The sequence below is a fragment of the Pithys albifrons genome, chromosome 4 (genome assembly GCF_047495875.1).
Source record: "Pithys albifrons albifrons isolate INPA30051 chromosome 4, PitAlb_v1, whole genome shotgun sequence".
NCBI lineage: Eukaryota > Metazoa > Chordata > Aves > Passeriformes > Thamnophilidae > Pithys > Pithys albifrons.
The window spans coordinates 17,069,589-17,083,761 of NC_092461.1; the positions used below are offsets into that span (position 1 = coordinate 17,069,589).

Here is a 14,173-nt window from a genome sequence, read left to right on the forward strand (position 1 = left end):
AGGGAGAACTCTAAACTGCCTTCCTTAAGGGATGCACTCACTGTCATCCCTACATTCCACATTTTTTCTAAATTAATTAATTGGAGATGATGGGTTAGGAAATAATTTAGTTTATTTGATTTATAGGTCAGATCTGAAAGCTTCCTTGTTTTGCAGACTCTGAAGCAGCTGAATTGTCTACCTCTTTTTTTAACACTCAGTGAGGCCATAAACTGTTGTATTTTACATGTAACCAGCACAGAATTTAATAGCTTGCATACATGAGTAAGCTGGCAGTGGGGAGAGGAGGAAGAAAGCTGCCACTGATGTTCAGAGGACCCGTATGGGGACAGGACAGATGAGATGGATTCAGTGGTTGAACTTGTCCAGTAATGAGAGAAGTAAAAACTGTCCCAAAATTATTTGCTCTGACCAAGAGGCTTCTCTGTTCCTAAGTATGATAGCTAGGATGGCAAGCAAGCAAAAGCATTTTTGAGAAAGGACTCTTTATTCCTTTAGAGCCACAGACTTACTGCAACATATTAATACTTCAGCAATAGCTGGAGACTTAATATTTCATGAACAGGTAAATTCTTGTCCACTTTCATTCAAAATAAAGAGTGTGCACAGGAGAGAAACAAAAATGGTGAAGAGCCTTGAGTAGAAGCCGTATGAGGAGTGGCTGAGGTCACTTGGTCTGTTCAGCCTGGAGAAGAGGAGACTGAGGCGAGACCTCATTGCAGTTACAACTTCCTTGTGAGGAGAAGAGGAGGGGCAGGCACTGATCTCGTCTCTGTGCTGACCAGGGACGGGACCAGAGGGAGTGGCCTGAAGTTGCATTAGGAGAGTTTTAGGTTGGATGTTAGAAAAAGGTTGTTCCCCCAGAGGGTGGTTGGGCACTGGAACAGGCTCCCCAGGGAAATGATCACAGCACCAAGCCTGACAGAGTTCAAGAAGAGTTTGGATGATACTCTCAGGCACGGAGTGTGGCTCTTGGGGATGGTCCTGTGCAGGGCCAGGAGTTGGACTCGATGATCCTGATGGGTCCCTTCCAACTCAGCATATTCTGTGATTCTGTGAAAAGAGCTGGTTCGTTTTGTATTGCACTGTACTGCAAGTGTGCAGCCATGAGACTTTGTTGTAGAAAAAATCTGTAAACACAAGCATGGTGGCAGCCATGTAGACATACTTTTTTAATGTCTTGAGGCCCAGAAGGGGTGGGAGGGATCAAGCAGTAGCTAAAATAACATCAGGAAGAATCATTGTTGCTGCATACATGAGCCACAGCACTTGTACTTGAAACTGGAGCAATTTCGGGGCTATTAGAAAAGCAACTTTTTCAAAAGTCTTCTGTCTTAGTAAGGAACTAACAGATGTTCAGCATTTAAAGATCCTGCTTTTCTTGCAAAATTCTTGAATTCATTCAGTACTGCAAAATACTGTATGCCAGGTGTTTTATGAGCTTCAGCTTAAGAAACTGAAAACAATTGATACCATAAAATTGTTACCTTGTTAAATCTCTAAGGAAATGTGACAGAACAAGTAATCTTAACAGTGGATTATCCTTTAATCTTGGAGGCATTTTCTGATGCATTTTTAAATGCTTCTGAATTATTGAAGTGCTCCCACAACAGTGTTGCTATTACCATATCACTAACACAGCAGTACAAGTTCAATTTTAAATGATGTAACCTGAGCATCACAGTTATGAGCTGTTCCTACAATCACTAGCAGATGTATGAAATTCAATCACTGTCTGTAGTGCTACTGTTATTTTGCTAAGATTGTGCTCTGCTGAACATCTGGGAGGCTTGTTAGATGTAGGGAAAGAAAAATATAGTAAAAATAAAGCACCTACTATCATGGTTTGCACTGAATGGTATTTGTTTGAAACTTGGTAAGTCCTCACAGTGCCATATTAAGTGTCTCTTTGGTATTTGGAATGCACTGTTACATTTGCAAGCTTTAGTATGGTCAGGGTTCCGTGCACAGTATTATCTGAAGTCACTTTGGGTGCAGAAGGCTTAGAATGGTCTGAAAAATTACAAAAGTAGTTGATAAAACTCTCCAGACATCTGTGGACTGATAAGCTACCTTTGCTTGAACTACCTTCTCTGGAACCCCTTGTAATCAAAGGAACATATGAAGTATTTAGTTCTTGCATAAATTTGCAACATTAATTTCTTGGTGTAGTCAGCATAACGTTATGTGGAGGATGTATTACAATTTTGGCTGATGTGAAAAAATAACTGGACTTTCTTCTTTGTTTGTAGCTGGTACTCCTGGTTGATAAATAGTTTTGTCAATGGTGAGTCTCTTCTTCTGTTCTTTTTTCTATTCATTTTTCTTCAAATGGAGGCCAAAACTCAAAAGTAGAAAAATGACTGCTGTCAGTTGGATCAGTGCAATAGAGAGCAGTAATTTGGCTGTAGGTTCCAAAATTATCATAGTGACTGAAAAAGGGAGAAGAATTAACTGAAGTGAACAAAAGAATTAGATGCATCTTCTCTCTTTAGAAAAGAATAAGCGTAAATCACTAATTATGAAATTACAGTTGTGTAATGTACATCTCTGCATTTAGTTGTTTTCCATGTTGTATCTTCAGGAGTGTATGCTTTTGGATTCCTGTTTATGCTGCCCCAACTGTTTGTAAACTACAAGGTAAGTTTGAAAAGTGATAAAAGTCTGTTTTTCTAGTCTCTTCTTCCAGACTTTATTACAAATTGATATTTTTATTTCTAGATGAAATCTGTTGCACACCTACCATGGAAGGCTTTCACATACAAAGTAAGTAAAGCTCTAATTTAAAGTTTGGTGCAGTCATTTTGAAAAATATTTTCTGTAAGAAATAGCTTAGTAATATGTAGCTTGACAGTACTTTTTTGTTTAAGAACTAAACTTGATTGCAGCTTTCCTTAAAAAAAACCCCAAAATGCATTGATTTCCATTTTTCATTATGACTTCCATGTAATGAGAATACTTGCATATTAGTTTTTACTGTAATACTGCTTTTCATACTGTCAGCTGTCTTGCGTGGGTGCAGGAGTTGGTTCTGCAGATAAATTAATCAGCCTCAACACATCATTTTAGGAAGAGAGAGATTATACTGCCAAGGGATGGTTCTCAGGAAACAGATAGGACTGCTTAGAGACCTTACTTTGGCAGGTTCCAGGATTTACTAGAGACTGTAGTAGTGTACACACTGAGGTGGGGTGGTAATTCTGAGCTTCTGGGTGATGGTGCAGTGGCAAGTGAGTGGTGGGTTGTTCCATGGGGAAAGAGGAGCTGCACTGTGGTGGCCCCAGTGCCCAGACTGCTCTGGTATGAAATAATGCAGCAAAGCTTAATACCAAACCTTGGAGAAGGGGAAGCTGAGTTTATTCAAAACAAAATCAACTTACTAACCCTTTGGTACCTGTGTACCCACAAGCACATGCTTGAGTGTCCAAGTGGTTTGTGTAGTGTTCTGACACCGAGATGGAAATATCCATGTACCCCAGTCAGAATTTTGTGTGCTGATACGGGTAACAAGGAACACCCACTGTTGAGTTCCTATGTCTCCTATGTTCTCTTCAATTGGCAGCTACACACTAGTTTTCTTCTTGTACCCCTAAAGAGCTGATAGTGTTTTGACTCCATTATTTCCCACCAGTGTCAGACGTGAGAATTTTTGTGCCATCCTTTGTTTTCCTGGTCATTGTGTTCTGAGAAACCCTGGCTGGGATCATCAAGACCTCAATGCCATCAACATGTGCCCTTCTTACTTCTGCTGTCACTCATAAATGCTTTCTTTCTTCATTTGTGCTGATGTACTACAGTTCCCCAGAACATCAGTACTTTAAAAGAAGCAGTGTTGAAAAACACTCAAAAAATGGTGTCCAATTCTGAACGGATGATTTGGGACAAAAGAACTAAAATCTAACAATTTAAAAGGCCTTTCAAGGCTTTTCCATTTCTTTGAGCCTACAGCAAAAGGCAGACGTTCTGCTGCCTTAATGTTTTTAAGAAATTAGGATACATAGCTGGTAGCAAAATAGCAACTAAACAGCGCTTGATGTGGAAACAGAGTAAAAAGTAACAATAAACAGTGTTTCAGGCATGTACTAGGCAAATCAGCATGTTTCTTAACAAAGGGGACTAAAAGGTATATTAGTGAAGTAATTTCACAATTTTACTTCAGCATCAAAAGATAGTAACTGAGCAGAGACATCAGCAGTTAAATAAACAATGAAGGGAGGTTATTAAGCAAGTAGCCTTGAAAGCAACATAGCCTTGCTGAACAGCCTTTTCCTACAGAGCATTTATGATTCTTGTTTAGGTGCCATAGGCTACCCACAGCAGAGGCTTGTGGGTGTGAAGAAAGAAGTATATGATATTTTCAATTATGTTTAACTTACTGGACTTTGAAGGGAGAAATTTACTTTTTCTTAATGGATATTTAAAATTGCTTGCTCTTCTCTGCACTTCAAGTGGAAGGAAGAGGCTGAGGGCTCATTTGTGAACATTGCTTTAGAGAGCTTTGTTGGGATTTTTCCTTAGTTTGGACTCTGACTTTCCAGTTTATGTAGGTTTTATATTTATGTCCTTTATGAGTACCTTCAAGTGAGATAATCTCAAAAGAAAATTATCTGGTCTAAGCACTATTGGATGGGCTTGATGCATTCACTTGCAGTGGCTCAGGAGGACTGCCTGTGTGCCTCAAGGACAGAGCATTGAGCTTTTTCTTCCTTTTGTCATTGTAGGATCACTCACTTAGGAGTTGACTGGGAAAGGCTGTCTTTTCCAACTCTCAAAGTTTGGGGTTTTTTTTGACAAACACCTGCCCAGGCTTGAGAAGTGCCATCCATATTTTCAATCACTTCAGACTGACAGATTTGTTTTGACTTGACAGAGAGAGCTCTCCTGTTGTAGCTAATCAGAACTCTCCAACACCACCATTTTCTGCCAATATTGTCCGGTCATATAAACATGGGTTCATTTTGAAGAGTGAGTCCTTCTGTGCTTAGATACATCATTTTCCCCTTTCTTAGGATATGGACTTATGTACAGGTTGCTAATGGTGTAACTGCAGCCATGTTACTGACTCAGTTTGTTAACCCCACAGCGAATATTCTTTGCTGGATTTATTTCCTGATGTATTTTGTTGAAACTGTTTATTGCAACATGTGAGTACTAGAGCTGGTGCACTGTAGGAGTTGATTTCTGCAGCCTCCCTGTAGGCTAGGGCAGATCCAGAGGAGTTGCCCTTGTGTGTATTTAACTTTCATTATTGCTACAGAAACAGAACCCATGGTATGGCTAGCTGAGTGGAAATGGTGTAGCGAATTATCCATCCCTTCCTTATTCAAGGCATGATTACTTTCAGGAGAGCACTGAAAATATTTTAAGATCTGTCCAAGGCTATGAAGTTAATGTTCTTAAGAGCAATAAATTAACAAGTTTTTACACTAATTTCAAATGTCTACAGAAAATGAAAGTGAAGTTACATTTTGTAAATCTTAAGCTATTTGAGTAATAAATGAACAAAAGTGTGGGGTTTTTTTCTAGTTTCTTTTTAAGATTTCACTGAAATTGACCCCATGTTTTTCCCCTTCCATGACAATACTCTCATTTACCTGAAACAATGCTATTTCTTTTTATCTTGTAACTGTAATAGCGTGGTCTGTATTAGACAGTATGGTCTTAATTCAAAGAAAGCTCTTTAAAATTTGCATTAATTAGTTTTTCAGCATAACTCTTTAAGTATTGCCGTAAATATGGAAGTCATCTGTGTTCCTACTAAAAGCATAGGAACCCTTTAGCTTTGTGTGACTGATGACTGCCTTTCTTCACAGCCAACTGAAGTATCCTTTTCTTTTATTTGTAGGCATTCAACACCTTTATTGATGATATATTTGCTTTTATCATCACTATGCCAACATCTCATCGGCTGGCATGCTTTAGAGATGATGTTGTGTTCCTGGTCTATCTTTACCAAAGATGGTATGACTTTCTTTAATATTCACTGGAGTTTTTACAATGCTGTAGATGGTTGTATCTTACTGCTGTAAAGAACTACATTTTGGGATAAACTTCAAGCAGAATTTTTATACTAAAGTAATATATAGTATAGTATGGTAACGGTTGGTAGCTGTATATATGGCTAGTGAACGGAATGGGGAGTAGAGGATCCTGTAAAGAAGAACTCAATACAAATAAGAGGAGCAAAAGCATTTTCCCATAAATGATAGTAATCCTGGGCATGCTACAGAGTAGTCAAAAACTTCTTCTTCTCACAGGACACAGAATTTTTGTCAGTTACCACTTTTCCCTCCCAAAACAACAGTCCTTCTTTTCACCAGTTTCACATTTGCAAGTTACAGAAAAACCCCAAACGAACCCTGAGACATAAATACCTGAAGTAAGGGGAAGGAGAGAAATTCTTAAGCTTGTATTCACAAACCAACCCACTTAGGAGTTCTGGGCTTCTCACCCTTGCTGAGGGGCCACATGTCTGCATATGTTCAGTGTCTGAGACATGCTTTCCAAGTCTGCAAGGCCGTAGCAAAAGGTGTCTTACGATGAGGGACTGCCCTTTTCTCTTTATCTAGTTTGCAAGCACAGGTTATCAGGTCCTCTTGTAAGCAAAGTATCTGATGAGTTTAAGATTCTTCAAGTAACTAAAATCAGATGAGGATGAAAGTTATATGCAGTACTCATGAAACATTGTCCAGTGAAGCTACAGAAAGTGTATTCTTGCTCCTAAGAATAAATACATGTGGAGCAAACAAGAATTTTAAGACAGGTTCACACTATACCAGAATATATGGATGTGTCCATCTGACTAATCATTAATACTAAATGTGGACTAAATCATTAATACAATATGCAGTTTGGGCTTTATGTAATCATGCCCAAGTGTAGTAAAATAGGTCTCCTTCTGAGGTATTTTTCTAGAGGTAAGAGCTCAGACACTGGTTTCAAGTTTGAGAGGTATCCTGGATTGCCAGACTGTAGGGGAGCTAATACATCTCTTAAAAAGACCCTGTTATGAGACAACTGGTTAAGTGACATTGTGAAGAAGCTGATGTGTCTGTAGCTAATCTTTAAAACTTTTAGGTTTTGCCAAAAGTGGGCAAAGAATATGAAATAGAGAATATGATGACAAATAGACTTTTAAAATTAACAATCACAGAACTACTTAATTCCTTCAGATGGCAGACTGTAATGTAACTAATTATTTGGGTTTTTTCTGCCAGGCTTTATCCTGTGGATAAGAGCAGAGTAAATGAGTATGGAGAATCCTACGAAGAAAAGTCAAAAAAAAAAAGCTCATAGAGAATAACTAAGAATTGAAGAAGATTCTGATCCCTGGACTTTTACTTGCTTTGTGTATTACCTGCTCTTAAGGAAGGAAAAACTTATTTAATAAGAGTATTTTTAAAGCTTATGACAGAACTACATGGACAATACATCTTCTATATTGCCAAAATCTAGTTTTGATATCCTCCTGTTTCAAGATTCTTTTGTCCTCACAAGTTCCAAAGTCTGCCAGATGTCATTATATAAACTTCTGCATTTCAGCTTCTCTTCAGTGAAAGCCTGAGCGTCCTGACCATTGTAATTACGGTCCAAGTCTATGTTATTAAGACAACTCACTAACTCAAAGTGGGGTGTCCATAGGCTATGAAAAGTGAAAAAATGAGAGAGTGTGTTACAGCAGAATCGAGAATTGTTGCCAAACTGGAGGCGGTCAAAAATAAAAGGTATAATATTGTATTATATGCTCATACAAATCATTCTCATTGATAATGGAGATAATGAAAATTCTAGAAATTGTGACTTCATAACTTAAAAAATACATTGTTGGACATATACAATGAGACAGATGGGGTTGTTAAACCTCAAATTCTGCCACGTTCTTGGCCCACAGCACAGCAGAGGGTTTTAATGAAGGTGTGAAAAAACTGGAACATGATTTCTTTCAGTGTGTATCCAAGTTTACATAAATACCTCTACATTGTTGACAAACCTGATTTCTTGGCATAGCAGGTATTGGTATAATGCAAATCATTGTTACGTGCTAGGAAAATCTCTTAACACATCTTAAATTCTTCATCATTTGGTACCCCAGTGACCTACTAAGTCAATTCTGTCATGTTTCAAAGGGAAAAATTCCTTGGTCTTTTCTTCTCTCCCTCCCAGCCCCATTCTATTTTTAAGATGAAACATGCAGCCTTCAAGGGGGATAATTTTGCTTAAATATAATACGGGTTCAACTATCCAGATATAGAGAAAAAACCCCAGCCTACTGAAGAACAAATATGCTTTTGTACAATTTAAAATCCATATTCCATGGTAATGGATTTCATTAGGGGAGGCATTTTGATCTGATTCTTTCAAACTAGTAAAAATAATCAGGTTGACTAATTATACCAAAACTGATACCTCACAGCTATATCTGAAAACCATGGTTCTAGATTTTAAAAAGCAAGTTTCTTAGTAACAGTAAGTGAAATACGGAGTGCATTAATTTCAGCAGAAAATAAAATGGAATTAAAAAATTCTGAAAGGCAGAATTTGAGTTTCCAATTCTAGTTTTACTTTGGTGAGTATGTTTACAAGCTAACCCTAATGATTCTTAAGTTTCTTAAATTGCATACTGTTTGTGCAAGGCTATTAAACATCAATTTGTCATTGACTGAAAATAATCATTGAATAACCTTGAAGAATACAGGTCAACTCCTGTGGTCTGTAACTGCTTCATGAAGTGGATTTTTTCCGGTTCTGATACTGCAAAAGTCTGAATATATGAATATTTGGGTCTCAAAAAGATTAGGAAATATGCCTAAGTTCTTTTGTCACAGGCTACAGTCTTTCCTGTACTGAAGTCCTCCTTACATGCTACTGGCAATGGAAAGAAATCTTGAAGTGAATATTTAACTTCTGTTCATACTAAAATCTCTTTATGCTGTTAGTTGCAGCTAAGGAGGACTGTTGATTTTACCATCAAGCACACATAAGTAAGTCTATGCAAAACTGGGGTTGCATTTACTGTATCGTGTACCTATTTTGAATTTGTTTGCACTGAGCTCTTTTCTGTTAAACAAACTAATTTGTGGCTCCTATTTCATAATAAGTTAAATGTGTGTGTGAAACTTTTTCCTGATATAAAGAATGCATATAAGCACATTCTCATTTTGTGCCATTTCAAAGCAACCAAGTCACTGATTCTTCTAGATTTGCTTCTCAAAGTCCAGAATATCTTATTTGGGTATTTCTAATGTTTTATCACTCATTTTTGTACGTAGCTGTTGAAAAATCGCTCTTGCACCTTTACATACTGTGAGTTTATTGGTCTACTCTCTTGCATTTCTGATGACAATGACCTCATATTATCCTATACAGTAGTCATAAAGCATATAAAATTAGAACATTTTAAGTCTTCAAATGAGCAAGACTTTTCTGTTCAAGTCATTGTTTTATGCATTCCATTTCCAAATAAAAGACTTGTCACACAGGATAAAGAGTTACCTTTTGTTACTGGAAAGAAAGGTGGTGGGAAAAGTACATTAGTAGTATAACTTTGGAGATATTAAATTAAGTGTTTCAACTTTCTTTTTGTGGAAATTACATCAGCTGAAAACAAAAATGTGGTCAGTGTGCGATTAATGTGGAAAAAAGCTTACATGAAATTTCACTGAAAGTATTGCAGCTCATGCCGGATTATCAGTATCTAGGACCTATTTAATACTGGAGAGTAACTTAAAAACTTCCTTATTTCTAATGGGATTTACTGTGACAAGCAACTAGGTGACCATCTCACTTTCTCATCTTCATTAGGCTTATAATGGCTTTGGAAATTAAAAGATTACTGTGATTTGGGGTTGGGGCTGTTTTAGAATTAATTGAGGAAATCATCATATGCTCCTGTAAGCTGCTCTTGCACAGAACTTAGTGCACAATAACGCAGCAGTCGGGATTCTGCAAGGACATAAGTGACAAAAGGCACTGGCTTGACTCTTTCTGTGGGTGTACATGGCCTGTGGCAGAGGCCATGCTGTGTTCCTGCTCAGCTCCTCCACTTCCATACCATGCAACTTCCTGCGCATCATTTCCTGCTGCTGACCCTGTTCTCCAGGAGCTGACCTTCTGCCCTTGTACTTTTTTTCTCTGGAGCCACTGAAGGAACTGATTTACAATGTGGGCCGCAGTACAGACTGTTTTTGTCTTACCAGCAGAGCTCAAGAAGTCTGCTCTGCTCTGCTTCAGTCCCGGCTGTTTTGCTGCTAAAACGTAGGCTCTGCACCAGTACATGTTCCCTTTTAATACAGCACTCCAGTAGCTGTCAGCTACTGACAGAACCACTGAGACAGATAATCCTGTAGTTTGTCTGCAAAGACACTTCCCAGTTTTATCTTCAGAAGATAAATCTTGTCTTGAAGAAGTGAAACATGGTAATTTATTAGTAGAGCTGGTCCTCCTTACATTACAGCTTACAGCTTTTCTGTATCATAAGATCTAAAACAGGTGTGTGCCCAGTACCAGTACAGTATCTTCCCAATCTTACAATATTAATTGGGAAATAGAGGAGAAAGAGCCCAACTTCCCCAGATGCCCAAGGACAGTCTCTGACTGCCTCCCCTCTCACGCTAGGAGAGGTTTGGTCCTGTATCTGTGAGGATCTATGCACTTTCCAGTGGTTACAGGCACATATAAAAAAGACATTAAACTGTTAGTGTCCAAAGGAGGGCCAGAAGGATGATGAAAGGTCTGGAGGGGAAGCCTTGAGGAGTGGCTGAGGTCACTTGGTTTGTTCAGCCTGGAGAAGAGTAGACAGGAGATCTCGTGGCAGTGACAACTTTCTTGGGAGGGGAAGAGGAAAGGCAGGCACTGATCTCTTCACTGTAGTGACCAGGGACAGGACTTTAGGAAACTGCATGAAGCTGAGTCACGGGATGTTTAGGTTGACTATCAGGGAAAGGTTTTTCACCTAGAGGGTACTTAAGCACTGGAACAGGTTCCTCAGGGAAGTGGCCACAGCACCAATCCTAACAGAGTTCAAAGAGTTTTTGGACAATGCTCTCAGGCACATGGTGTGACTCTTGGGGTGTCCTGCATGTCCTGCACAGGGCCAGGAGTTGGACTCGATGATCTTGATTGGTTCCTTCCAACTCAGCAAATTCTATGGTTCCATGGTTCTATTTAAGACTTTCCTCTTAGAACAAAGGGAGGACTGTGGTGTATCCTTTCAAAGAATATCTAGAGCTAATCAGTTTGCTCCAGCTTTTCCTTTATGTTATTCTGTTTCTTACTGCTTTTGAGAGCGGGTCCCCAAAAATCCTGGTTTGTTTTGCAGATTTTTTAGTTGTTTGTTTCTTTTTTATATCTCCCCTTCATCAAAAAGAACAAAATAGATTCAAAAGACAAACACTTTAACACTGGCACGTTATGCCTCATGCCTGCCTGTGTTTGGTTAAAAGAATAAGATAGCTTCTCCCCTGCTGCTCCCTGCTTTCTGTTTAGCAGTACTTTGTCCTTTTAGTCCTTGCCATATGGTACCCATTACAACCCCTTACAAGCTATTTTGAGTATAGTGTATTTGGGTATAGTTGCCTCACAGATTCTGTCTCCTAATGTTCTCCTTACTAAGTCACATGTCTGCAATCCTTATAAAGACAAAGCTCTGATTGTTGCCTTATGATGACTTTTCCTCCCGTTCTTGCACATCTTCAAAGACTCATGGACTTTGAAGAGTTGATTCGACATTTTTACTAGGCATTATTTGCCTCTAGCTGTCTCTAGCCACAGGTTAGTCTGTTATCAAGCAGCCCAAAGCCGGGTAGATGTTTCATTAACTTGGTTCATTTTCATGCTTTTGTCCAGCTAATCACTTGGCCACTGAAGCAAGATGTCTCTTGGAGCACATACCTGAGAATTGCAGCTACACTCTTCACTCAGAACAGCAGGCGTGGCACAGCTCCAGCTTAGTGCAGTGTAATGCTCAGTGCCTGGCTTGTGGCTATCCAGCCTCCCTGCTGCCTGCAACCTTCCATCTGCACTTCAAGCTTCAGCTTGAAGATTGTCACAGATACCTAGTTTGGACTGACAGGATCTACTGGAATACAGCCTCTGCAACTGGACTTAACAATTTACATTTCCCATGCTGAAAATCTCAGCTTTTGCTACATCTGCTCTTTACTCTCCATCACAAGCAGATGTTTCATTTGCCTAGTACTGACCACGAGAATGGAAAGAAATAAGCAGTGTTTCATAAGAATAAGTGTTTCATCTCGTAAAACCAACAAACCATTCATCAACTTGCTTGAGAAAGAGCTGGCAACTTCACCCTCTACCATCCCAGCAGCTGTTAATGGTAGATAGAAGAAAAAAACCCCAAATTTGAACTAGGGATTTGTGTAGTTTCAAGTTTCGATAGACTTGGGGATCTTGGATTAGTGTCAGAGGACAATACAAACAAAAAATCCCAATCACATTATCCTTGGAACACACTAGGCATTCTCTGCAGCCTCATATGTGCTACTCTGATCATCTTTAGCTATGCCAAATGTGCAAGGATCAGCAGTACATTATGGCTGTTTACTTATTATCAAAGACCTCCAATGAACCAAAGTTCAAGAATCAGAATTGAAGATATAAGGCTCTGAGAGTATTCACATCCTTCACTACTGCTTTCTTTGACCTGTCACTTCAAACTTGAAATGCATTCAGCCCCAAAAGGAGAGGGGAAAAGATGAGTTTTCTTTGGTTATGCTGAGTTTTTAAATGTTACAAATACCTGTAGCTGGAGTGCCAAACAAGTCCCTCAAACTTTCTAGTATTCTGCCCCAGGAACTCAGAAAGGTTGGGGTCTTCTCTTGCTAATCAGCTACCATTCCCAGTCTTTGCTGAGAAGAAAAAAAAAACAGAGAAAAGCTGCTGACCTCTGCATTTCTAAAGGAAGTGCAGTGTTTGAAAGTCTTCCAGTGACAAAGGCTAGTTTAGTTTATGCAAAACAGGTATTTAATTCTGCTGAAGATTTTACTAATTAAAGGTAATACTTTTATATTCAGCTACCATCATGATCATATATTTTGCCTCCTTCCATATTAATCTTTCCCAGCATCTTTTTGTGGGTTAAATGTAGTTCCATAGTTCTTTCTTGGGACTATATCCTGGCACCACAATACTGGGGCAGAACTCCAAAGGACTCAGCAGCAAAGCCAAAGGATACTCCCCTCTTTAATGAAGATGCCAAATACTAACTTTTTTTTTAAAGTCAAGCTGAAAATTTTTTATCAGAATGGACTATCTGTGAAGTGAGACAGTAACTGAGAATCACCAAGACCAAGGGTAAATGCTAAGAAAAGTGCTTTGTTTATCGAAGCAGAATTAGATTCTCCAGCATGCAGAGCTTTTCTATCACTGCACCATTTTTGGATTAGTGCACAGAGGCTTTCATATCCCACTGTCACAGCGGCAGGAATTGTTTTACATTGGACTGTTGAGCAGCCACACTTCTGCCTTCTGGCACAATGAGTCACAAACATAAGCTCAGCATACTCAGAGCACTTGTGGAGCATTTAGTCCACACATGCAAATGGAAGCCTGAGCAGTCAATTTTTGTGGTAGTGCTCCTGGCAAGTGGCAGAGACCAAGCAGCCTCTGCAGGATAATGCTGATGGCATTGCTTTCCCTCCCTTGGGGTTGTCAGCTTGTTCCTGTTTCTTTCAAGGGCTAAAGGAGTCTGGCAAGTGGGGAGTGCTGAACTGGAAGGGAGGTAGGAATGCCTCAACTTGGAGGTCATAGGGTGCCAGGGAGTTGACTCCTTAGCCATGCCAATGTCAGGAGGTGAGCTGCTTTGCTCCCAGAAAGAGATTAATTGTTTTAGTAGGAACACAAGCCAGTCCTCTATGAGCAGCAGGATGCTGACCTCACTCCCTAGTCTTCAAAGGCTTCACATGAGGAAAGGACATTGCTCTGTCTCAGCAGACACGCATCTTCTACACCTCTGTCCATACCACTGGTGAGAATTATTCCCTGAATGGCACGACTGCTACCAGGGACAAGATTGTCCCTGGCCACAGGGCCACTAGTGTGTCCCTTCATATAGTGACACATCTTAAAAAATCACCCTTCTCCATGATGAGAGCTGTTGATTGATTTCTCTCAAAGATGAGGAACTCTCTAATCTTTGGGAAGGAGAGAACTCTGT

The 14,173-nt window shown here is 39.4% G+C and overlaps 1 protein-coding gene across 1 annotated transcript in view; it reads left to right on the forward strand.

Moving 5' to 3' along the window:
- CLPTM1L (CLPTM1 like) overlaps window positions 1–9,600 on the forward strand; it is a 30,312-nt gene extending 20,712 nt beyond the window's left edge. The window contains exons 13-17 of the mRNA XM_071553546.1: window positions 2,253–2,287; window positions 2,585–2,640; window positions 2,722–2,766; window positions 5,846–5,961; window positions 7,218–9,600. Of these exons, the coding sequence (XP_071409647.1) occupies window positions 2,253–2,287; window positions 2,585–2,640; window positions 2,722–2,766; window positions 5,846–5,961; window positions 7,218–7,296 (331 nt within the window). The 3' untranslated portion in view covers window positions 7,297–9,600. The remainder of the gene's footprint in view (window positions 1–2,252; window positions 2,288–2,584; window positions 2,641–2,721; window positions 2,767–5,845; window positions 5,962–7,217) is intronic.
- The last annotated feature ends 4,573 nt before the right edge of the window (window positions 9,601–14,173 follow it).